The 27,253-nt window shown below is 46.1% G+C and overlaps 1 protein-coding gene across 1 annotated transcript in view; it reads right to left on the reverse strand.

Annotated features, from left to right (window-relative positions):
* Nucleotides 1-4,562: 4,562 nt before the first annotated feature.
* LOC119382366 (transient-receptor-potential-like protein) overlaps nt 4,563-27,253 on the reverse strand; it is a 604,781-nt gene continuing 582,090 nt past the window's right edge. The window contains exons 15-16 of the mRNA XM_049412186.1: nt 26,768-27,032; nt 4,563-4,854 (exon numbers count right to left, since the gene is read on the reverse strand). Coding sequence (XP_049268143.1) covers nt 4,716-4,854; nt 26,768-27,032 — 404 coding nt within the window. The 3' untranslated portion in view covers nt 4,563-4,715. The remainder of the gene's footprint in view (nt 4,855-26,767; nt 27,033-27,253) is intronic.

Here is a 27,253-nt window from a genome sequence, read left to right on the forward strand (position 1 = left end):
AATTTCATGCGTTGTATAGGGTAGGGCGCATGCGTTTTTTGAATACCACTCCCCCTCCTCTCATGTGAAAAGCCTATTTATTCGTGTGCGCACAGATTATTGATAGTAGTTCAGCGCCTGGTACTGTCTGTTTCTTTCTGTGTCCTCCTATTTTACGCGCTGTTTCGAACCCATGAAGCCTTACCAACAAGCTCAAACCCATACTCTTTTAAAGGTGCTAAACTGTGGTTTTCGCTTGGTTCATACACAGTTTCTTCGCCAGGTGCGCCTTAAAAGTGATACGTCGAGACGATTCCAGTTAAAAATTCGCACGCGAGGCATTAACTACAATTGTAGATTAAGTATTGAATGGCCCGGTAGAAAAAGTTAGTGACGGTACAAGAAAGGTAGCAACCGCTGCAGTTCCTACCTATTTCCTAGCAGTTACTAACATAGGTAGTAAACAGGCAGCGGGTCTGAGTGGCTCCGGCAGCACGGTAACGATGACTCGTGCTCACGTTCCATGCTCCTTCCTGGTGCAGTTTCTCGAACTCTGGAGTTTGCAGCTGCTGGAACCTTCCGGCTTCTGTATCCCGTTCCCAGCGTCTGATGTCAGGCCATAGTCGGACGCGACGCATCTGCTATCCGAGCATCATGTAGTGGAACTATCCTGGCCCTCAGATCAAACTCTAATCACAGCATCCCGGTCTGCGCAGTTCGTGCCAGGCCGACGACTGCATAAACAAGCATCGTGGCTTTCACTCGGCCACTTGAACACCGGAACCACCCCTGTACTTTGCACGCATGCGTGGGATTTGGTTAAAAAGTAGGCTCGGAGCAACGCGTCTTTCAGTGGGTCCAGCGGCACGCTAATGAGCCGTGCTAACGTTCGACGCTTCTTCCTGGTGCACCGGTATTGAACCCTTGTTGCCTTTACGCAAAACCTACTAGTCACCGAGCATTCTTGGTGCTGCCGGGCCCACCACATTTTCGTTCCATTGTCAGTGACTGTTCTCGTTGGTCCTTGTCTTGCCAGCTGGTGATGTTGAATCTAATTCAGGCCCCGACAAAGAAATTCTAAAAGTTTTGAATGAACTGCAATCCGAAGACGGTGATGTTAGCGCAAATAATGTCGATCGAAAAGAAATTGGCCGATTATGATAACGCTTTCAGCGAAATAAAAGCACGGCTCGACAAAATGAAGACAGCTTGTGCTAGCATAGAGGACATGCAAACTGAAATAGGCAAAGTGAGTGAGACGTGTACCGAAAATACGGCACAGATAAGTGTCTACCTGCATAAATGAGGCGGAATACGGATCGAGAAGAAATAACCTTGTTTGCATAGAAGATAAACCTATAGAAACATGGCTTGATTCCGAAAAAATTGTCATCGAACATTGTAATCAAATCTTAGACATACAGATATAACCGCGCGATATCCAGCGTTCACATCGCATCGGGTCTTGCCAAACTGGGAAATGCTGGCCTATAATCGTGAAATCCCCTCCCCCTTTCCACTCTTCCTCTGAAACGCGGGCTAGACATGCCGAAATTCTCTCCTGCGCAACGCCGCGATGAGCTCGAGCGCATGCGCGTCCCCTCCCCTTCTCTCTCCTCTCCTACGCTGCCCCCCTCTCACCCGCCTGTCGACCGCGTTCCCCGCTCGCCCTGTGAGAATTAACGGCCAGGCTAGATGGAAGATACGACGCGCGTAGCGTCCCTCTTCGCGTTCCACGACGCGAGGTCGGTAGCATGCCCAACGAACGCCAACGGAACGCGATCTTGCAAGTGCTCCGGCTTCGCATCGCCTCATGGTCCCCTTTAGCGGGAGATGGTGTAATTTTTTATTTGCCATCTGTTAGTGTATATCTTACAACGTCATATCCGGAACGGAAATACGTCAGTGGAGCCGTGGTGAAGCCCGGCATAAAACACTTTCGTTTTAAAAACGTAAGCTAACCATCGAAACATAGCTGCCAGGGTGGTAGAACAACTTTGTGCTTCGTTTCGATGGTTAGCTTACAATATTGCCTCTCCACCACTACGCGGTGGAGAAATAATATTGTAAGCTAACAATCGAAGCTAAGCACAAGTTTTTCCTAACACCCTGCCAGCTATTTTGCAAACTAACCCGAAGTGATTTTGCGAAACATTTAATCCCTCTCAGTGTTATGAGGTTTCACTTAATAATAGCTCTGGACTTTCTATTCCTGAGAATGAAGTTGCTGATTGTCTTAATCCAGTATTTAGTTCTGTTTTTACTAATGAGCCACCAGAGAGTTTGCCCGATCTTCCATTTTCCGCGTATCCGCAGATGCAAAGCATCACATTTGATTGATGCTTCATTGTCAAAGTCATTGAATCATTGAATAACTCGTCATCCACGGCAGTAGACGGCATCAACGCTTAAATGGTAAAAAATACTAAACATGTGTGTAGCCTGTTTTTATCACTTATATTTCCGGAATCATTCGACAGTGGTGCAGTTCCATATGACTGATAGGTGGGCAAGGTCATCCCAGTCTTCAAGAAAGGAAGCCGAGCATCGCCGAGTAAATACCATCCGATTTCTATAACAAGCATCTTTTGTGAAGTAATGGAGCATATTATATACTCGCATATTGCTAACTTCTTAACATCTGTAAATTTCTCTCACCAGAGTCAGCATGGTTTTCGCGAAAATTACTCCTGCGACACTGAACTTGCTCTTTTTCTGCACGATTTACACATAAAACTGGAATTCAACATTCCGACTGACACATTATTCTTAGATTTGAAAAGGCATTCGACAAGGTCCCCCATGGTTGTCTTTCATTAAAGTTATCCCGTCTTTACACCCACCCCTGCGTTTGAAACTAGATTCGAGGGTTTTTAACCAATCGTCAGCAATTCGTTTATGGCAAATCACACTCTTCATCTCTAACACCAGTTCTTTCAGGTGTACCTCAAGGCACCGTACTTTGCCCCCTTCGTCTTCTTGATATACATTATTGACCTCCCTTCTAATACTTCTCACATCAGTCTATTCGCAGATGATTGCGTTGTTTACCGCGCAATTACTAACCCCTCCGACCACTCCACATTACGATGTGACCTCATCCGAATACAGAACTGGTGTAACACTTGCCTCATGTCTTTGAACGTATCTAAAACTGTGTTATTGTCTATTCACCGTCGTCAGAATCACTTTGTGTATAACTACAGTATCAATAACAACCATATTGCAACAGTTGATTCATTTAAATACCTTGGTGTCTACATCTCGCATCACCTAACGTGTTCGTATTAACCACATAATAAATTCCGCTAAACGTACTCTTCCTCCTTCTATTAAAAAAGTTGCCTTCGAAACCTTTGTCCAGCCAACGCTAGCGTTTTCATACTCACCGCCTCACTTACGTCCTCGAGCCTGTCCAGAACCGTGCGGTGCGATTTATACGATACGAGAAACGAGACGGACCAAGCGCTCACTTACCTCTGGTCATTCACTGTCCCTTGTTTCGCGCTGTTTCTCGTATCGTTGAACATGTACCAACCGGCCCAAATAGGCACTCTAGTATACTATCTAACTATTCATACACCTCAAGCTTCTCGGCACTAAAAGCAGAGATTATCTCACCCGGTCCGGCTAAGTGCCACAAAATCGCGCGTCTTAACCTTTATCATAAGTTTTTCCATTCTTTGTCTTTAGATACCCCATACACCAGAAGAGCCCATCGCATTTCCCGCAACAGTCGCATATCCACTGCCAGCCCAAGACCGGAATGACCTGCCCACCGAAGTCGCCACCATCATCGACACTCAAGCGGCTCATCGAAACCATTCCATCATAAATTACATTATATTGTTAGCCTTTCTATAACGCACTCCCTCATGTAATATTCCAACCAGGGACCTTTGATGTAACAAAATGAATGAATGAATTGTTCAATCAATGAAAAAGTTAGTAGCGGTTGCAGCCACCAACTGTCAAGTGTAGTAAATGGGTAGCAAAAGGTTAGTAACGGTCCAAGAAAGTTAGTACCCGCTACAGCGTCTGCCTATTTGCTTGCAGTTACTAACTTTGTACTGAAGTAGGTAGTAAACAGGTAGCAAAAAAGCTAGTAATGGTCCAGGAAATTAGTGACCGCTGCAGTTACTACCTATTTGATTGCAGTTACTACCTTTTTATTAACTTTTTTTTAAGAGTGTAGTTATTGGTTATTGCTATGTTTTGTGCAGTCGGAATAACTAATTTGGTCGAGTGATTTCGTGCCATTGTGAAACGAAGCTGGCGACGAGTTCCAGGAAGAATTTCAGCACCTAGCCCATAACCACAAGACAAGGACCAAGTGAGAACCGACACAGACACGCGCTATAGCGCTTGTCTTGCTCCGTTGCCACTCGGTCCTTGTCTTGTGTTATGTGCTAGATGCTGAAATGGAATAGCAACGTGCCCAAACTTATCTGATTTCAGGAACAAGTTGCAGTACTGCTTTGTACTTGGCTACTTGTTTCAGGAGCATGTAGTGAAACTGAGTTCATGCAAATAACCATATGGATGGCGCAAAAGCAAGGGGGCACACAGCGCTATCTGATAACTGACAGTTTATTGCACGTGATCACATATAGGTATATACAAGACCGCGGAAAGGAAAAGGAAACACGCAATCCAATCAAGCCAGCAAATCAAACAGGCGGCGTCAAAAAAACCGCTCTGATTGATGCATCAATCTACCAACTGTGAGCCGGCGCCTACAGCCAGCCGTTGTTTGCAGCAGCCTCTTGCACTGAGCCTACCAGCGGAGTCTCGTTTGCTGCCTGCTCATCCTCGCGCACGGTCGGCAAGGGCGCGTCCTCAATCTCGGTGCTCACTTGGTGCTCCAGTGTTTCCCTGCGCAGACGTATTTCTGTAATTATTGTTGCCAGAATAAACGGCAACATTGGCTGCCACCGTTATTCCTCAGAGATAGTATATGCATTCCAACACTCTTAATTAATTAAGTATATAATCCCGGCATAAGCAAATAAACAGTAATATCCGGGGTTTTACGTGCCAAAAGCACATTATGATTATAAGGCAGGTCGAAGTGGAGGACTCCGGAAATTTCAACACGCTGGGACTCTTTAACAGGGTCCTAAATCAAAGTACACCGGCCTCTCCAGAATATCGTCTGTGTCGAAATGCGACCGCCATTGCTGGGATCGAACCCGCGACTTTCGCGTCAGCAGCCGATGACCGTAACTATTCCACCACGCCTACCGAAAAGCAAGCACTTAAAGAGCACAAATCAGACATAACAATGGGCAGCCATTTGTGTATCTTCTGGCGATAAAAACCTATTTATTTTTCCGTGCCGCGCGTTGTCGTTTATAACAGTTATGCCTGGCTGCTATGTGTACACGTGGAAAGGAATTGATGGAACCGCGTAAGAGAAAAATAAAGCAACAGAAGAATGCCGCACTGGGGCAGCTAAAATTGGAGCACTAGTGTTGCGAAGACTGAGGAAAGAGCGGAGCTGGCGGCGTTCTCCTCCTCACTTCCCTTTCCCACCCCTTGCTATGCTTTACTACACTATCCTTCACCCTTTCCCCCTCATCGCCACTCCCACCGCTTATACTGTACTATAAGTGGCTATACCATCCTTCACACTTTCTCCTTCTCCTTTCCCCCTTATCCGCACTGCTCTTTACCCCCGCTTATTACACTGTACCAAAAATGGCTGTACCATCCTTCATCTTTTCTCCTCCTTACACCCTTATCCTCTCTTCTCTTTCCCACCGCTTGTTATACTGCACTATAAGTGGCTATACTATCCTTCATACTTTCCCCTTCTCCTTTCCCCCTCATCCTCACTTCTCTTTCCCACCGCTTCTATACTGTACTATAAATAGTTGTACCATCCTTCATCCTTTCTCCTCTTTGCCGCCTTATCCTCACTTCTCTTTCCCACCGCCTATTATACATGAATGGCTATACCATCCTTCTTCATTTCTCCTTCTCCTTGCCCCATTATCCTCACTACTCTTTCCCACCGCTTGTTATACTGTATTATAAGTGGATATACTATCCTTCATCCTTTTCCCTTCTCCTTGCCTCCTTATCCTCACTTCCCTTTCCCACCGCTTGTTATACTGTACTATAAATGACTATACCATCCTTCATCCTTTCTCCTTCTTGCCCCCTTAACCTCACTGCGCTTTCCACCGTATGTTATACTGTACTACAAATGGATATACTATCCTTCATCCTTTCTCCTTCTCCTTTCCCACTTATCCTCACTTCCCTTTCCCACCGCTTGTTATAATGTACTATAAATGGCTACACCATGCTTCATCCTTTCTCCTTCTCCTTGCCCACTTAACCTCACTTCCTTTCCCACCGCTTGTTATACTGTACTATAAGTGGCTATACTATCCTTCATCCTTTTCTCTTCTCCTTTCCCACTTATCCTGACTTCCCTTTCTCACCGCTTATTATAATGTACTGTAAATGGCTGTGCCATCCTTCATCCTTTCTCATTTTCTGTAAGAATGGCAGACTGGGCTTCTTGGTTTAAGGCGCGATTAAGACACGGACGAAGAATAGGAACACACACACGGAGCGCCACTTCCAACATAGATTTATTTCGAAAGAGCGCAGAAAATATCTATACACCACGCGCGCCGTCATCGTGCCTCAATGCGCAGTCGCATTCAAGTAGCGAAACTCTTTTGGCGATAATGAAATGGAGGCAACGCTGACGCATAGATCACCTGATTAGGTTATTTTCTTAGCCTCAATAATTAGTCGTACTGATTTATCAGGACTTCGGCCGACTACCGCGCAGGCGCTAAATTCCGGAACGCAATGACAATCCCGGCAGTGTATCGCGAGGTGGCCCTCTGCCATTTCTGACGTTATTATTATGCTGTCTTAGCCTGTCATTCAGGCACTGTTCGGTCTGGCCAACGTAACTTCTACCACACGACAAGGGGATCTCTTAGGCCACGCCCTTCTGACAGCTTACATACTTGTTCTTGTGGTTGATAATGCAGGCCGGAGCTTTCCTGAGGAAAGGGTTAGTCACCTTGCAGAGCCTGGAGAGTTTAACGGGGCAGAGAAGACCACCTTTACATCAACATGATTGGCAATTTTGTTGAAATTATGGGATACGCGGTGTACATACGGAATCACAGCAAGTTTGACATTGCTCTGGGGCGCCTCCTCACTTACGTGGCGGTTCCGCGACTTCCTCAACATCTTCTCCGCCACAGACACCAGAATGTGCTGTCGGTAGCCTGCCTCCTCATGACGGTCAACCTGCTTGAGGAAACTGTCAGCTGCTCTGTGTGGGCAGGATTTCTTGAAAACATTCAGCAGGCACTTGTTGGCGATACTACGTTGCGTAGCACCACAGTTGCGTTGATCGCCGTCGCCACATGCAAAGCTCGCATGCTGTCATTCTGCAATCGTCACCGGATTTTACCTGAGCACGTGAGGCTACTGATTCCGAGGCTTCAACCCTTCTATGGGTCATGGGAAGCGCATATGCAGCATCCTCAAGTCGGAGTGGTCAAGGCAGGCACGCCTGTACCGAATACACCTGGAAGCCCAACTACACAGCTCATTGGGAGCGGAGCGAGCAAGGCGGGTGTTGTGGCATTTCAGGCATCTGGCCAATCGGACAACCGAATCCCTCTGGCAGTGTACATTGTCGCAACTGCGAGCACACCATCGTCCAAAAGTGAGAACGATACAAGGAAACAGGATCTATACCGAGGGAGACGTCACGCTACCAGAGGATGTCAGCAAGGGTCTCGCCTTAGGGCCAAAGTTCGCCGTGCAGCCTCGGAACACCGGCCCGGAACTGCTGTCCTTGGTGCACAAAGTGTCCGGCTTGGCTCGCGCGAGTGAAATGGATAGGTGTGTGTCTAGTGGTGTAGATGTACTTCTCGTGACCAACGGGAACCAGGGCGTCCTATTGTTCGTCGTTTGGCGTCCTACCTGCAAACGAACTCGTACTGCGCTTCTCCCTTCGGACAAGGAAGGCGGCTTCGCCGTCCTTCCACGGGACCTTTACAAGGTGAAAGCGCTTGAAGCGTTGAGTTCTGTCTTTCAGTGCCGCGAGAACGTCCAGATCAAAAAGCTAAAAAGTGAAGCTAAGAAGCTCGGCGAGAGTATGAACCTATCAAAGTTAGTTAGGTACATCAAAAGTAGCAAATCAGATACTCTCGAGCTCTTCTTCAGTGCAAAGACCCACAAGGAGAGTTGCCCCCTCAGAGTAATTGTGTCAGAACGTAACAGCTGGCAGAAAGGTCTCGCCGTCTTCCTGCTCGATAAGTTCCGGCTTCTTACGGTTGACGATCTCTATCGGGTGAAAGATTCCAGTGAAGTAGTTAACTTTCTTTCCGGTCAAGCAGGGGTAGCCCTGGACGCTTTTTCTATTGACCTGAAAGACTTGTACTATTCCATGCCGAAAAATGCGTTGCTTCAGTGCGTCCAGGAGAGCATAGACCGATACGACCCTTGTCTTTTCAAAATGACGCAGGTATCCCAGAAGGAAAATTCATGGCAATGCTAGAACTGTATCTGAGTTCGACCTATGTGGAGTGGGACGGTAGCCTATACCTGCAAAAGAGCGGCGTTTGTATAGGTTCCTGTTTAGCGCCTTTTTTAAGTGACTTGTTTTTAGCTCGCCCTGGCAGGACCATTTCTGGCCTTCTCGAAGGTAGTAAGTTCATGGACACCGACCAAGTCGTCACTAACACCTTGACAACTTTTAGACATGTTTTATCTCCCTTAATAGTGACACACGAACTTTCGGTAGATTCGACTATAAGATTTTTAGATCTAAGGTTGCTTTTACAACTGACCATGGATGTTAGCAATATGAGCCTCGTGCAAACAAACCACTGCTGCCTTTTAGCTCGTCCCATTCCAAGCTTGTCAAACGTAGCATCGCCAACATGTGCCTGCTGAATGCTTTCAAGAAATTCTGCCCACACAGAGCAGCTGACAGTTTCCTCAAGCAGGTTGACCGTCTTGAGGAGGCAGGCTACCTACAGCACATTCCGGTGTCTGTGGCGGAGAAGACGTTGAGGAAGTCGCGGAACCGCCACGTAAGTGAGGAGGCGCCCCAGAGCAATGTCAAACTTGCTGTGATTCCGTATGTACACCGCGTATCCCTTTATTTGAAAAAAATTGCCGATCATGTTGATGTAAAGGTGGTCTTCTCTGCCCCGTTAAAAGTCTCCAGGCTCTGCAATATGACTAACCCTTTCCTCAGGAAAGCTCCGGCCTGCATTATCAACCACAAGAACAAGTATGTAAGCTGTCAGAAGGGCGTGGTCTACGAGATCCCCTTGTCGTGTGGTAGAAGTTACGTTCGCCAGACCGAACAGTGCCTGAATGACAGGCTAAGACAGCATAATAATAACGTCAGAAATGGCAGAGAGGGCCACCTCGCGATACACTGCCGGGATTGTCATTGCGTTCCGCACTTTAGCGCCTGCGCGGTAGTCGGCCGAAGTCCTGATAAATCTGTACGACTAATTATTGAGGCTAAGAAAATAATCGAATCAGGTGATCTATGCGTCAGCGTTGCCTCCATTTCGTTATCGCCAAAAGAGTTACGCTGCTTGAATGCGACTGCGCATTAAAGTACGATGACGGCGCGCGTGGTGTATAAAAATGTTCTGTGCTCTTTCGAAATAAATCTATGTTGGAAGTGGCGCTCCGTGTGTGTGTTCCTATTGTTCGTCCGTGTCTTAATCGCGCCTTAAAACTTCAAATTCTCCTTCTCCTTGCCCACTTATCCTCACCTCCCTTTCCTACCGCTTGTTATACTGTACTATAAAGGGATACACCATGCTTCATCCTTTCTCCTTCTCCTTGTCCCCTTAACCTCACTTCCTTTCCCACCGCTTGTTATAATGTACTGTAAATGGCTGTGCCATCCTTCATCCTTTCCCCTTCACCTTGCCCACTTATCCTCACTTCCTATTCCCACCGCTTGTTATACTGTACTATAAATTGCTATACTATCCTTCATCCTGTCTCCTTCTCCTTGCCCGCTTATCCTCACCTCCCTTTCCCACCGGTTATTATAATGTACTATAAATGGCTACACCATGCTTCATCCTTTCTCCTTCTTCTTGCCCACTTATCCTCACCTCCCTTTCCCACCGCTTATTATAATGTACTATAAATGGCTACACCATGCTTCATCCTTTCTCCTTCTCCTTGTCCCCTTAACCTCACTTCCTTTCCCACCACTTATTATAATGTACTATAAATGGCTACACCATGCTCCATCCTTTCTCCTTCTCCTTGTCCCCTTAACCTCACTTCCTTTCCCACCGCTTATTATAATGTACTATAAATGGCTACACCATGCTCCATCCTTTCTCCTTCTCCTTGTCCCCTTAACCTCACTTCCTTTCCCACCGCTTATTATAATGTACTGTAAATGGCTGTGCCATCCTTCATCCTTTCCCCTTCTCCTTGTCCCCTTAACCTCACTTCCTTTCCCACCGCTTATTATAATGTACTATAAATGGCTACACCATGCTTCATCCTTTCTCCTTCTCCTTGTCCCCTTAACCTCACTCCCTTTCCCACCGGTTATTATAATGTACTATAAATGGCTACACCATGCTCCATCCTTTCTCCTTCTCCTTGTCCCCTTAACCTCACTTCCTTTCCCACCGCTTATTATAATGTACTATAAATGGCTACACCATGCGTCATCCTTTCTCCTTCTTCTTGCCCACTTATCCTCAGCTCCCTTTCCCACCGCTTATTATAATGTACTATAAATGGCTACACCATGCTTCATCCTTTCTCCTTCTCCTTGTCCCCTTAACCTCACTTCCTTTCCCACCGCTTATTATAATGTACTATAAATGGCTACACCATGCGTCATCCTTTCTCCTTCTTCTTGCCCACTTATCCTCAGCTCCCTTTCCCACCGCTTATTATAATGTACTATAAATGGCTACACCATGCTTCATCCTTTCTCCTTCTCCTTGTCCCCTTAACCTCACTTCCTTTCCCACCGCTTATTATAATGTACTATAAATGGCTACACCATGCTCCATCCTTTCTCCTTCTCCTTGCCCACTTATCCTCACCTCCCTTTCCCACCGCTTGTTATACTGTACTATAAATGTTTACACCATGCTTCGTCCTTTCTCTTTGTCCCCTTAACCTCACTTCCTTTCCCACCGCTTGTTATAATGTACTATTCGTGGGGATGCTATGCCTCCTTTCCCTTTCCTTCAGTTTATTTCTTTCTTTCTCCTACTTTCCCTGTGTCTGTTTGTCTTTCTGTTTGTTTTTTGTCTCCTTTCTTTCCATTTGTCTGTATATTTCTCTCGTTCTCTCGCCCATGCTAACGCAATCATATGGTTTCCATGAGTGCTTGATCTGCTGCCGTGCTTGGATTGCTGAGGGGTTATGACGCTCGCTTTGGACCTTGGGTACCAGGGTTGGAATCGCGCCCCAGGAAGAGATTTTATTTTGTTTTAATTATTTCTTGTTCTCTTCTACACTTATCGTCTCCGCTCTCCCTCTTTTTAGTCCTCCGGCGTGTTGCTAGGCGGCGCACTTGGCAAAGCCAGGTGCAGCTGTGCCAAGTGGTTGCTAGGTAACGCCAGTTTTTGCCAACGCGAAAGCGCGGAACCTCGAGCTTGAACAGCCTAGCACCCTGAGGCCGGCCGATCGATGTCGCCCACATGAGAGACCCCGACCAGTTTGCGAACTCTGAGACCAGTGGTTCTCAAATGGGGGTCCGCGACACCTATCTACGCAAAAAACGAAAACGCGTTTAGGCACACGACTTTCATACACCCCTTCTAATTTTTGGTATGCTTCACCGCATAACATTGTTCAATTGCAGCGGAGCTGATTTATGTTTTCCCTTCTCGATGAGATGATTGTAAAGCTTTTGTTGCACTTTGCTACGACATATGTAAGCGAGCATTCTTTTTCTAGGCTTGCATGTCTTAGCCTTCTCAGTCCGTGGAGTAGCCATATAGGTTCATTTGAGAAACGTGTGCTGTAGACCCTGTTTGGAAAGGGCAGGACCCGCAAGTGAGGAGAGCAAGAATGGAGGCCAAAAATCGGCCGCGTATCTGCGTGCTTCGCTTTCTGTCGGTCGTACTACATGAGCCCCTGATCCCATCCGCGGCCGCCCGTGTTGCTGTTCCCAGGGCCACTGCTAGGTGGCAGCAACATATATTCGGCAGAGGGCTTTTTCTTGCAACAATACCTGTAGATGCAATAGATACCAATAGATGCATAGATACCAATAGATGCATAGCGTCGCATCTTCAGGGCAGCCTAAGAAGCCTTAGGTTCTTTAGAATTACGTATCTATGTATTTTCTAGTAAATGAACGCACAACCTAATACTTATATGTTGATGTTGCGCCTCAGATGATATGCCTAATATTTGCTTTTTGATCGACAATTTATTTTATTTATTTATAAATACTGCGGTCTAAAACTTAGACCATAGCAGAGTGGTACATAAACATAAGAAACGTACATTTGGGCAAAAAAGAACAACAAAAAAGTCAATGCAGTCTGAACAGGCTACAGAATCCTTCAGATCAAATGCTCTTCAAAGGATACCAAAGATTTTTGGGTTACAGCTTCGTTAGACAGGTTATTCCAATCGTTTATTGTGCGAGGAAAGAAAGAATATTTAAAGGAATCGACTCTTTGCATTAAAGGCTGGATTGTTTGTGAATGTCGGATTCTAGTCGCGTAACCTGTAGATGGAATCAAGATATGTGATGTGTTAGTTTTGTAATGACCATTTACCAACTGATAAAAGAACTTCAGTCTACAAACACGGTTTCTTTGAGTAACAGGTGGCAAATTACCTTTTTTTACCAATTCGCTAATAGAGCTGCGACCATATGAGTTGTAAATGAATCTTAGAGCCTTTTTCTGTATTCTTTCAAATTTTTCGATGTTTGACTTTGTGTAGGGGTCCCAAATTATCACGGCATACTCTAGCATAGGGCGGATAATTGATTTGTAAGCAAGCAAACGCACTTGAGGGGTAGCTAACTTGAGTGTACGCCTTAAAAAGAACAACTTCCTCAGGGCATTGGCTACAACGTTATCTAGATGTGTGTTCCAGGAGAGTTTGTTAGTAATTAGCAATGCTAAGTATTTGTAGTGCTCAACCTCGGAAAGAACTGGGCCACCAGTAGATTATGTAAAGGGCAGTATTTTCTTTTTGTTAGTTATTCTCATAAAAACAGTTTTTTAAAAATTGATAGGCATTTGCCACTGTTCACACCATAAAATAATCTTCGCAAAATCATCATTTAACCTCGCTTGATCCTGTACAGAACTCACAGTTTGATACAAAACGCAGTCATCTGCATACAACCTAATATTCGTTGAAATGTCTTTAACAATGTCGTTTATAAACATTAGAAATAGCAAAGGCCCGAGAACGGACCCCTGGGGAACGCCAGAATCAATTGACACACTTTCGGAAGAAGACTGATTAAACGATACAAACTGGCCGCGATTGGAGAGGTAGGCCCTAATCCAATTTATTATTTCTTCATTTTTGATAATATGGCTTAGTTTATGAATCAATTTTTTGTGCGACACTTTATCAAATGCTATTTTAAAGTCCATAAAGATTACGTCCACCTGCTTTCCTTTATTTAAAGCCTCTGCGAAATCATGTATAATACCAACCAACTGGGTAGTGGTAGAATATCCCCGTCGGAAACCGTGTTGAGCATTTGTTAGTACTTTATGTTCTTCAAGGAAAGTCGTTATGTGTTTATGAACTATATGTTCTAGAATTTTGCATGCTGTTGAGGTTAGTGATATTGGGCGGTAATTTGTAATACATTTTTTATCACCGGATTTATGAATGGGCTTGACTTGGGCAGTTCTCCAGTCATCCGGCAGGACACCTTCTTTTAAAGACCTCGTGAAAAGCACACCCAAAAACTTAGAGCACCATTCCGCGTACCGCTTCAAAAAGGCGTTAGGTACTCCGTCAGGTCCAGCTGACTTTTTAACATTCAGGTTTAACAATAAATTCAGGATGCCTTGTTCAGAGATTTCTACATTAGGCATCTGAGGTACTGACATTGCGAATTCTGGCAGAAGCCCGTTGTCTTGAATGAAGACACTTTTGAAATGGATATTGAAAGCAGAAGCAATGACATTTTCGTTGCTTTCAGATCTTCCTTGTATCATAAATGTGTCACTGGGATTAGAATGTTGTTTGATCGTTCTCCAAAATTTTTCGGGAGATGATTTTATGAAAGCTGGGAGAGTTACCCCAAAATATTTTACTTTATCTTGTGAAATGTGTTCTTTTAATTGTTCTGATACCTTATCTATGTCATTCTTAGTTTGATGACAGTTTCGTTTTAAAGACTTTTACTTTTTTAACCTTTTAGTTTGCGCTTTAGATGTATAGTGTCTCGAGTAATCCAAGGGTTCCTGTGCACAGATTTTTTAGTTAAGTTAGGCACAAACCTCTGTATACAATCTTGTACAATTTCTTTAAAAAGAATCCACAACTCGTTGACACTGCACGTATTGTTTTGAAAACTTCCATACAGAAAGCTCAACTCATCAATTATAGATTCATTGTCTGCGTGAGCAAAGTTAGGGAACATTTTGTGTTCATTATTGTGACGTAATACTGTGCCTTTTAAAATTAAAACAACAGCCAGGTGGTCTGAGATGCCATTCGTTACTTGAACCAAAGTATCATTTGCTATGTTGCCACTTACAAAGAATAAGTCTAGCACCAATTCAGAGTTATCGTATTTTCTCGTTGGCTCATTAACAACCTGTAGGAGATCGAACTCATAGGCAATGTCGAGTGCTTCAGATTCAGGAGATTCGGAAGACGGAGTCTTAAAAGTATCCCAATCAATGTTAGGAAGGTTAAAGTCACCAGCCAGGATTAGTCTATCTTCAATTTTAACATGACACTGCATATAAGATCGAAGTTCTAGACCATAAGCTGAAGAGCCAGGGGGTCGATAGTAAGCTCCAAGTACATATCTTGCGTTATTCACATAAACTTTACAAAACAAAGCTTCTACGTCCGGTACATCGGGCATTCTAAGCGGCTGAAGCGAAGCTTTAAATAAGATCGCGACTCCCCCGCCTCTTCTGTTACGATCCTTCCGAAATATTTTGTAATCTTTTGGAGTTATTTCGCTGTCGAATATATCATCAGCCAACCAGGTTTCTGTTAGTACGACAAGTTCAGGGTCATGTAGAGCCAAAAGAGTTTCAAGCAGTACTACTTTGTTGACAACACTTCGACAGTTAATATTTAAAATTGTTGTGGTTATGTTTTTCTGCTGTGGTCAATTTCCTCTTCTAGTGATTTTCTGACGCTTGTCAGTGGCTTCATCCCAAGCAAACGTGGCGTCGCCTATGATCAATTTATCAAAAACAAGTTTTGCCTTGACTCCATTCTTTCTCTCCTCGAGTGAACTCTGCCACAATTTTCTCCTAATTTCTCTAATTCTTGTTGAAAAATCTTCAGTGACTGAAATAGCAGTACCTTTTAATTTAGAACATGCTTTCAATATCAATACCTTTTCGCGATAATCCATGACATTGAGTCCCCCCAATGTTCACAAGTATGAACGCAGCTACCAGTTGAAGATGTCTGGACGTTCAGCAAGTGCTTAAACTTTAGCCGGTCGGCTGAATCGTGCGTCGGACAGAAACATAGACAGACCAAAATTTCTGCGCTCAAGTATCCCAAGAAAGACTATCGTGTTTAAATGAAAGAAGGTGTTGAACTGCCACATTGCATCAAAGCATACAAGAACATGGGCGGTGTGGACCTTGCGTAGAGGTACGCGTCCGATTATAGGACAGATACTCGTGGAAAGAAGTCGGTCATTGGAGCATCGGTCCACTTACTGGTTCTATCGGTGACCCATTTGTGGATCGAATATAGGAATGACGGCAAGCTCATGGATGTTGCGGCAAAGGACCCTCTCGAGCAATTCGAGCTTTCGAACAGAGTTGTGGAAACGCTGATCGGCGCACACGTGAAGCATTTGCAAGAAGTCGAAAATGCAGTAGAGCTGGATCTTGAAATTCTCGAGTCTACGGCAGCGCCTATTGGTACCAAGGTGACTTCAATACCACCAAATAAGGCATGATTTCACATGCATGAGCATTTTCCAGACCGTCTGCCTCTAAAGTCTCTGATGAGATGGCGAAATCAAGGTTGCAGCGGAAAAGCCCACGTTAGATGCGCTATATGTGACCAGTTACTTCGCCTTCTGAAGAGATATTTCTGGAATTTCACTTAGCTTAGTCCTGATGTACCCAAATGAGTACCGCCATTTTCTGCTCAGAAATGGCAGTTTTCGTTTTTTTGTTTTGAGAAGTGTTTCGTGGTCCTAAAATGCTTGCCAATAAAGAGTAGATATGGGTTTGCCTTGTCTACTTTCTTCTCGGTTCTAAAGAGGTTAAAAGCAAGCACAGATAGAAAGAGGTTGAATGTGGCTGCAGACCGCACAACTTATTGACAAGCTGGTGAGATCGAATTGGTGATCGAAGCACTCTGGTTCGTCCATTCTTTGCCAGGGAGAAATAAGAGGCGCCTATTTCACGCTGAATGTTGTCTTAATTTACGAACTCCCCCCTTTTTTCTCTCTTTCTCTCCCACTACACGGGGTCCGCAAGGGGTCCTCAAATACTCCATGGCTGAGAACTACTGGCCTAGGCATACCACGGTGGTGCACGCCATGACATTGAGTCCCCCCTTTTGCCATTTCCCCTCCCGCCAAACAGTACAATCTATGGCGGCGGTGCACTATTTACATTTGAAATGTGTAAGTTAGATCCGTGCAACAGTATGTATAGCTTCGTAATTTTTTAAATACTCGTTCAGTGATGAAATCTGAAAACATTAGAGTAGCTTCTGCTTCAACACCAGCGCGAACGCGGTCTCCCAGTAACTCGATTTATCAGTGCAGTTGTAAAGCAGGAATGAGCTGCAGTTCTGTTCAGTGCTTCGTCCGCTTACTCATTTTCTCTACACGTGTGAACTTTGACCTTGCACTGCTAGTGCATGCAAAAAAAAAAAAAAACTAAACATGGCTGATCCCTTCGTCATAAGCGTCGGTGTAAAATAAAAGCGAAACGTGTCACCACAAGAATAGCTGATTGTTTATTGTACATTGATATATGAGAGCCTGTACAGTGTCTGTTGTTTGGCAGCTGTAGTACCTTTGACGTGGATAAACTGACGTTAGCGCTTGGTAGTACATCTCTATCATGACGATTTACGTCCATGATCACGAATAGACCTATGCGGTATTTGAAGTAGATAACACACGCCTGGACACAGCATATGGTGATTTCCGCACAAAGATGGCATCAACAGGCACATAATAAACACAGGTATTCGATATGCAGATCAAGGGAGTAACAGCGCGAACACACACCCACAAGAGAGACGACACAAAAGCCTCTCTTATACTCCCTTGATCTACAATAAAGCAACTCGCCCAAAAAAGAAGTAATAATGAAATTTGATATGCGCTCCTTCCAAACATCGTCTATCGAGGATAGAAACGGCAAGGTGTGCGATACCCAGCAATAGGGTAACCTACGCCTCTGCTCGTGCATACACTGCCACACAGCGCTTCAGGAACGCGAAAGGCAGAGGTTCGTAGCTAGAGTCGCGAAGGCGTTGCGCTTGCCGCTCGTGTGTCTCCTCCTGCACCGAAGCATACACTTGCGCGACATTCATATATCGGTGTCATTGCCTTACTGCGGCGCTTATTGCTGCCGTTTTATTAGTCGGCTTCATCGCACTAGAACGCGGCGGAGAAACACTGTTGGCGCATGTAGAAGGTGCGTTGCTCTGGTGACGAGCTGTCATGCGCTAACACGACGCCGCAGGCAAGGCACGTAGCTGCGTCGTTGCCAAATAGAATCGCCGCGTACGCTGCATTGCACCGACAGTATTCAGACAATATTGCACCGAAAGCCTCGGCTGCGCTGAGACCACCGAAGCGTTCCCTATCAGCGCTCGTTTGTCTCATGACGCAATGCTGCCAACCAAAAGCACCGTGAAGGAGTAAGCGATGTAGGGCGCGTTTGTAAAGCGTCGTATATGTCGGTAGCGCAGTGGGCAGGGCACCTATTGTAGCGCACCGAGACGACATTCGCGTCTTTTTCTTCTAGTTCATCTTTGTCATCTCTTCGTGTGCCAAGGTCGTATCCGGGACGGAAATAACATCACTGAAGTTTTGTTGGAGCCGAGCATAAAACATCTTTGTGCTAATATTGTTCGATTTGTCCAGCGGACTGAAGTAATCCATGCCGGTCGTCTATTTTTTGGGCGCCACCTTCTTATGAATCGGTAATATTTCACTGGTCGAATCCAGCTCTTTGTGTTTACATTGCCGTTACGACAGTTAGCAACACAGCAGTAATTACCAGTCCTCCGTGCCGGTTTACCGCAGTGCCGCCGTCCCAAACGAGAGACAATAAGTAGTGCGAGTTTCGCGAGACCTTGGGGACAGCTGACGTGAGTACGAACACATACAAAAAAATGCACCCCACCTCCGCGAAGGGAATCGTGAGGAAATGCGAATGCATTCCTTTGGGCGCGAGTGTGCGGCGAAGTAATTATATAATGAATGACGAGACGGCGATTTGTAGGGTAACCATTTATTTAACACCTGTTTGTGTTATCGTTGCACTTTACGGCCACGATCACTGCCTTGTGGCCGGTAAAGTGCACGGTCAGAGGGTCTTTGAGAAGCATGCGGGCGTCACAGTTTCGGGTAAAGACTAGATCAATGCACGTAACGTGAATGGTTGTGGGGCAGAGTTCGGATGCGGCAGAGGCACACTGCATAGAGTGCTTGGTGCGCATGTACTCGACAAGCCACTGTCCACTCGTCTTTCGCGCGTCAACGTTAAAGTCACCAACCAAGACAACGGGGTCAGAGCTTTTGGAGCGCGCACAGACACTTTCCATGACCGCATCGAGCTGCGCGGCAACGGCGTCTCGGGCGAGGTTGGGCGCGAGGTACACGGTCACCACAAAGACTCCGTCTCCGGTGTAGGCGAGCATGTACATGTCCTCGTACGGAGCGAAAGCCGGCGAACGGGTCGAGAGAGAGTAGAGCGCGCGCTCCGCTCCATTTATATACGCTTGCGAGCGAGCGAACGGGAGAGTGGGGCGCCCGCCGAGAGGAGAAGCGCCGAAGCACGCGCCTACCCTCGTCCACACTCTCCCACACACGCGGGAGCTCCGCCGAGCTCCCGCGATGCGACCGCCCTCACGCGCCCGAGCGCGCTCCTCCTCTCCACTCACTCTCCACTGATCCGCCCGCACCACCTGCTCCGGTTGCTAGGGGCGGGGAGGAGCGCGCGCGCTCGCAGCTGTTGCTATGGGAGAGGGGGGCGGGAGCGGAGAGATCGCGGACGCCGCACGGCGCCTGACACAGCTCGACTAAGAAATGCATTCGCATTTAAAATGAATCCGCCGCACGTGCAGCTCAAGCGTGGGGCGGACATGCTCCGCTAGGGCAGTTGTCCCCTATAGAATTATTTTACTCGATACTAAAACTGTAATACTGACCGGAACGCTAAATAATAGACCCGCGACTGATCTGGCCCTGCCACAGTGGTCTAGTGGTTATGGCTGACCCGAAGGTCGTGGGATCGAATCCCCGCCGCGGCGGCTGCATTTTCGATGGAGGCGAAAATGTTTGAGGCTCGTGTACTTAGATTTGGGTGCACGTTAAAGAGCCCCAGGTGGTCGAAATTTATGAAGCCCTCCACTACGGCGTCTCTCATAATCATATCGTGGTTTTGGGACGTTCAACCCCAGATATCATTATTATTACTCCTGATCTACAGCGGTCTGGTAAAAAGTCACACTTTCGCCTCAAGCGCCAAGCAATGAACGCGATAGCAAGAAATTGGAATGTCACAGGATGAACGGCAAGCAGCTAGAAACTTGCTGCGCGCTAGTCAAGCACAAGTTACGCAGGAAACGAAAACGCACAAGGCGAGTGCGAACTAACAACCGTCACAGCTCGACACTTGCAGCGCACTGCTCAAACACAAAGGAGGCACGAAAAGAACGCACAGGTATACATAGGACGAGCGCGACCTGTCACAGTTGTTACTTGAACTAACCCCTACTTTGGCGCTTCTAGCTAGCAGATCACTCCTTTCGCAAAAGCGGCCGCTGCAGCGAGTAAAGTGATCTTCGTGTGGTCACCGCAAACTTTCCGGTAAAAGCACAAGACGCACAAAACTCCCCCTATAGAGATAATCGTGCCAGCACGGTCGAACACTCCCTGTATGTCAAAGTACGAGTCGATGGCACACATCCCAACGCCGGCGAAACGCTTGACAGTTTTACAATTGGAGACCCAATAAATATGCGAGCCGCCAAGACGCATGCGCAACACGCAAGCCACTCTCGGACACATTGCGCTCGTGTTGTCCCAAGACCCTGCAGCGCCTTCCTTTGGGTGGCAAACAAAACCGCAGAGCGGGCAACCTCAACAGGTGAAAATAAAGACGGCGCTGGGCAGTGGCACGTGAGGCCACGGCTCGCATTCCCTGCGGGCGTCGATTCTGGTCACTAAGATAAAACTTCATTTGGCTCTAGTTGGTGCATATTCCTGAGGCTAAAATTACAGCGCAAACGCACTTCTTTTCTGTACCTGCGTGTCTCTCCACCCATCTGAATATAATTTCAGATCTTCGCGTATCTAATGCACTATCATCCTTGTTACACGTTTTGGTTTAGATCTATTGTTGTGTGCGCATGTGCGATAATGCGATAAGTTTGCCTTGGGATGCATTGGCGTAGGAATGAATAAAGCAGTTGTTAGTCAGCGCTTGTGTCGTACGTTTCTTCTCTTCGTGGGTGTCTTGAGAGTTTACGCTGTAAGTTTAGCCTCAGGATTCTGGTCGCGGTGTAACATAGATACCGTGACTCTGGTTCAGCCGTCTCATTTCTTCCCCCCTGTGGCATAAGTCTGCATGAGCCAAAGCGTTCCCACTAGCTGGCGCCATCATGAGCCACGGGACGCTCTTTCCCTAGCCGACTGGCCACGAGTGGCGTGGCGCTACATCCGCAAAATGGAAAACTAGCGTGGGTCGCCAGCGATACGACGCAAACGCAACGCGGGCAACGATGCACCATGGCCCGCGTCTTGCATAATTTTAATTTCGCCAAGTGTGGCGTCCCGTGCGTTTGTATTCTGCCGTTAGTGTTTTCTAGAACGAATGAGGCATGGCGTAATTGTCTAATCCAGCGAGCTGCGGAGCGAGGGGCCGCAGGTTCGAAACCCCGGTCGAGCGCTTCGGAATTTTTTCGCCTTAATTATTTTTATTTGTGGCTTTTATTTTGTATATACATAGACATACATATCCGGGCACATGACAGCGACGGCAAAAATCCGCCCAGAGTGTCCATGAAATTGCTGGGTGATTCCACGTAAGATCGAACAATCGATGGCTGGTCGACCTCTCAAATTTATTTCAAAATTTTATATATTATTGCCTGATGAGTGGAAAGAAGACATCCGCAATTTGTTTTGCCGCCAAACATTTTTTCGAAGCACAGGAAATCAATAATGACGAAGAGGTGGAGCGGAGCGCTCAACCGCTCGGCCGTTTTGCCCAAATTTCGTTATGAATTGCACAAATTATATTAAAGTTAGGTAGCTGAAGTTTCTTTAACTAAATGTATGCATGTTTTTGCTTCTGCTCAGGTATTTTTAGTTTTTATGTGTAGTGTAGATGTTTTTGTAAAAAACCTCAAAATTGGCCCAGGAGACGTTATTTTCTTTACTTTGAAGGTCTTTATCTCAAAAACGCCTTGTAGCAGAGCGACAAAAATTCCGCATTACGTTCTTCGCATGCTTATCTACCAAACTGCCAAATCTTACATTTATATAGCTTTTCAGTAAAGAGTTATGGTCGGGCTCATTTCAAGAAAACACCGAACAATGGAAAATTCTGACGACAATTAAAAAAAACATTTTTTATATTTCTTAAACTTTGCCCACTCATTCTCCTCCACGTCAGCTTTCACAATCATTGAAAACATATTGCATAATCTCGTTGCACTAATAGTTACGGCCCCTCCAATCAGACCCTTAGGCAAAGATTGGCAATTCCGACTCCTTGCCCAGCAAGTGTATAAAATGCAGGCAGGATTGAATTTCTTTTTATTAAAAGGCCAGCAGTACCGAAGAAGGTGTTGCCGGCACTGTAGACGTTAATCTTGAAAGAATTTCGTCACTGCAGGCAGCGGCCACGAGCGCGGGGCTACCGAGCAGGCGCGCGCGCACCCGAGATGCTCGTTGTAAGAGACGGCGCAGTGAGAGCTCGTTTTCGCGTCCTCAGGCCGATTGAGTTCGAAACAGCAACAACTCTCAATTGACTTGAACGCACGTGCACTGGAGCTTCGCTCTTCTATCCGCCCTCTGTTCGCATCGCAGCTAGGCGCTGATGACACGGCAGAGATGGAAGCAAGACTAAAACTCTATAAGGGAGCTATGAGCGCTCGCTTCGCGCACGCTGCTGCTAGAGAAACTGCGCTGCACCAGTTGCGATCAGTTGAAAGCATGAACGTGGCGCTCTAGTGGCAAAGCAAAATATGGAGTGTCAAAGGAAAGAAAAGCAAAACTATCGGTAACCGGATGCGCTTGCCTATCTTAGATGTCGGCAGCAGACGGCCTGAACTGGCCGCGCGTTCGGTGCGCTGTTCACACTTCATTCGGCGCGGATAGGTCTTGTGCTTTGCTCTTACTCTGCTCCTCCTGTGCGTCTCATGGCGAGAAAGTGTAGCTCTGAATGAGTGTATTGTGGAGACTACCTTTCGAAGCACAAGAAGCTTAAAGCAGTACTGACACGAATTTTTAAAAAATTCGGGTTGTTGGTCTAAATAAAAATCAGCAGATCGCACACAATGTGGGAATTTATGTAATGCGAAGCAGCCAGCAAAGAGCTGCATACATCGTCTTGTTTGTCATTAAGGCTAATGAAGTCATTCATGTCGTGACATCTAGTTCGCCATATATCGCGAGATTGTCATACATGCATGCGTGTACAATCTGGTATATGCCATGCTAATGAAACATATATTCTGCTACATATATAGGATGCGTGACCTGCTATTTATGTTCGACACTCCTGTCATGCCATACCAATTTAGGTATATATCCAGTTAACAAAATGGCCGCGAGTGCACCATGAGCGTGGCGTCTAAATCATACGTACATGACATGCATGTCATGATTTTCGTGTTACCACCCGTTATTTATGTTCGCCACACAGACGTCGCGCAATACCAATTTTGGTGTATATCAAGCTAGCGAAACGGCCGCCAGCGCACCATGAGCATGGCAACTAAGTCATAATGTACATGACATACGTGTTATGATTTTCTGTTTCACCTGTTATTTGTGTTCGTCACACAGTCGCGTCGCTCGATGCCAAATTTGGTGTATATCAAGCTAACGAAACGGCCGCGAGCGCAACCTGATCCTGGAATGTAAATCATGCTGTACATGGAATGCGTGTGATGATTTTCATGTTAAGTCCTGTTATTTAGGTTCGTGACACAGTCACGTCGCGCGATACCAATTTTGGTGTATATCAAGCTAGCGAAACGGCCGCCAGCGCACCATGAGCGTGGCACGTAAGTCATGCTGTACATGACATGTGTGTCATGATTTTCATGTTAACTCCTGTTATTTAGGTTCGTGACACAGTCACGTCGCGCGATACCAATTTTGGTGTATATCAAGCTAGCGAAACGGCCGCGAGCGCACCATGAGCGTGGAATGTAAATCATGCTGTACATGACATGCGTGTCATGATTTTCATGTTATCTCCTGTTATTTAGGTTCGTGACACAGTCACGTCGCGCGATACCAATTTTGGTGTATATCAAGCTAGCGAAACGGCCGCGAGCGCACCATGAGCGTGGAATGTAAATCATGCTGTACATGACATGCGTGTCATGATTTTCATGTTATCTCCTGTTATTTAGGTTCGTGACACAGTCACGTCGCGCGATACCAATTTTGGTGTATATCAAGCTAGCGAAACGGCCGCGAGCGCACCATGAGCGTGGCACGTAAGTCATACTGTGCATGACATGCGTGTCATGATTTTCATGTTACCACCTGTTATTTGTGTTCGTCACACAGTCACGTCACGCGATACCAATTTTGGTATATATCAAGCTAGCGAAACGGCCGCCAGCGCACCATGAGCGTGGCACGTAAGTCATGCTGTGCATGACATGCGTGTCATGATTTTCATGTTACCACCTGTTGTTTGTGTTCACCACATAGTCACGTCGCGCGATACAAATGTTTGTGTATATCGAGCTAGCGAAACGGCCGCCAGCGCACCATGAGCGTGGCAAGTAAGTCATGATGTACATGGCATGCGTGTCATGATTTTCTTGTTAATTCCTGTTATTTATGTTCGTCAGACAGTTACGTCACGAGATACCTATTTTGGTGTATATCAGGCTAGCGAAACGGCCGCCAGCGCAGCATGAGCGTGGCACGTAAGTCATGCTGTACATGACATGCGTGTTATCATTTGCACGTTAAGACCTGTCACTTATGTTCGTCATACGCTCTTGTCACGCCATACCAATTTTGGTATATAGCAAACTAACGAAACGGCCGCAAGAGCACCAGAACTGTGGTATGTAAATGATGTCGTTCATGACATGGATATCAAAATTTTCATGTTATGACCTGTCATTTATGTTCGCAATAAAGTCATGTTTCGCCATACCAATTTTGGTGTAAATCCTATTAACGAAACGGCCAGGAGAGCACAAAGTCGTAGGCGGCTAGATAGATAGATACGCTCAAAGTCGCAGAAGTTCGCTAAGAAATGCTTCGCATTTAAAAATACTGATGTCGAGAAACCTAAAACGGCTATTGTGGTGCCTGGGACTGCATCGTATATATTTTAATTAGCGCCGCCTTGAAAAGACACTATTGGTTTCGATATCGAGGGGGTGGCTTCTCAGTGTCGTTTCATAGCAGTGTGACGTCACGGAGATACAGAAACTGGCAACGTACTAGCGGCAAATCCGTCATCTGCTCGTGGTGCACATAAACAACGATGAGTGAATTGTCGTCCAGGGACCCTGAGAGTGATTTCTGCGATTTAGGCTGCATGCAGGACGCAGAACTCGCCAACTCGGTGGAACTATCTGGACTCGTCGGGATAATATCCTTACAGTGGGGCTGGCTTGCAGATGCTCAGCGACGAAAACTTCAAAGTCAAATTAAAATATTTTATACGTGTTCTCTGACTCCAGTGTGTGGACAGCGTTGACACTGCATACCAACGAAGCATAAAATGTCCCTTTTGCGATGTCTCAAAATCATGTCAGTACTCCTTTAATTATTGCAAAGAAGCCAAAATTTCGCAGAGTTACCGACCTAGACAGAAATGCTTTGAAGGAACGTTTAACGCCGGAAATATCAGTGACTGTCGGTGAGACGGACTACTTGTGCTACGCGTGCTTTTGGTACCACTGCAATGAAAGATCTTCACGGAACGCACAGTTTAACGATGACATTCTTATGCCCCCTGAAAAATAAATCAACGTCATTAACGAGATCACTGCGACTACCAGTGCACGTGCGTTCGAGTCACCCGAGAGGTGTTGGTGTTTCGAACTCAATCGGTCTGAGGACGCGAAAACAAGCTCTCACTGCGCCGTCTCTTACAACGAGCATCTCGGCTGCGCGCGCGCCTGCTCGGTAGCCCCGCGCTCGTGGCCGCTGCCTGCAGTGACGAAATAATTTCAAAATTAACGTCTTCAGTGCCAGCGACACCTTTTTTCGGTACCCGCTGGCCTTTTAATGAGAAGAAATTCAATCCTGCCTGCATTTTATACACTTGCTGGGCAAGGAGTCAGAATTGCCAATCCTTGCCTAAGGGTCTGATTGGAGGGGCCGTAGCTATTAGTGCAACGACATTATGCAACATGTTTTCAATGATTGTGAAAGCTGACGTGGAGGAGAATGAGTGGGCAAAGTTTAAGAAATATAAAAAATGGGTTTTTTTTAATTGTCGTCAGAAGTTTCCATTGTTCGGTGTTTTATTGAAATTAGTCCGACCATACCTCTTTACTGAAACGTTATATAAATATAAGATTTGACAGTTTGGTAGATAAGCATGCGAAGAACGAAATGCGGAATTTTTGTCGCTCTGCTACAAGGCGTTTTTGAGATAAAGACCTTCAAAGTAAAGAAAATAACGTCTCCTGGGCCAATTTTGAGGTTTTTTATAAAAACATCTACACTACACATAAAAACCAAAGATACCCGAGCAGAAGCAAAAACACACATACATCTAGTTTAAAAATTTCAGCTACCTAACTTTAATATAATTTGTGCAATTCATGGCGAAATTTGGCCAAAACGGCAGAGCGGATGAGCGCTCCACTCCACCTCTTCGTCATTATCGATTTCCTGTGCTTCGAAAAAAAATTTTTCGCGGCAAAACAAATTGCGGATCTCTTCTTTCCACTCATCAGGCAATAATATATAAAATTTTGAAATAAATTTAAGAGGTCGACCAGCCATCGTTTGTTCGATCTGACGTGGAATCACCCTGCTATCGCATGAGACACACTGGAACCTCAGACACACACTCCAATCTCGCCGCGTCAAGCGCCTGGTTTTTCGTGCTGGTAGGACGAGACACAAGTGTTTGTAGAGAGGTAGGTGATCAAAATTCTTTCCGCAAATGATGGTCACCTGAGTACCGAGGTTCGCGTGGGCGCGGTGAGGTTCTTGCTGGTGCCGATGGGCGACACCTGCAGCGCCTTAACCAGATCCCTCCAGCGCTGCAGCACCCGGCTGTAGTGGGGCCGCGACTCCGTCTCTTCGGCTTCGTGCCTGCTCACGTCAGCGCTGCTCGAATGACGCGAAAGCAAGTCTGGGTCCGACGCGTCCATCAACGTGATGCTGAAGTCCTTGAGTAGGCGCCGCTCACGCACGCGCACCTTTTTGTTTGGGATGGCTGCATGAACACAAGAGTTCCATTTAACATAATGTAAATCAACTCAGGAGACAGCCACAACAACCGCAGCCTCTCGCTGATGTGACATCGTACAGGGTTGGCCCGGACTCAGCATGAAATGACAAAATTATATTTAAAAGACAGTTGGAAACATCGGGGCGTGAAAAGTGTATAGGAAAATATAGCACAAGTAAAATCAAGCGATACATAACAGAAAACAC

Source organism: Rhipicephalus sanguineus, chromosome 2 (assembly GCF_013339695.2).
Source record: "Rhipicephalus sanguineus isolate Rsan-2018 chromosome 2, BIME_Rsan_1.4, whole genome shotgun sequence".
NCBI classification, from domain to species: domain Eukaryota; kingdom Metazoa; phylum Arthropoda; class Arachnida; order Ixodida; family Ixodidae; genus Rhipicephalus; species Rhipicephalus sanguineus.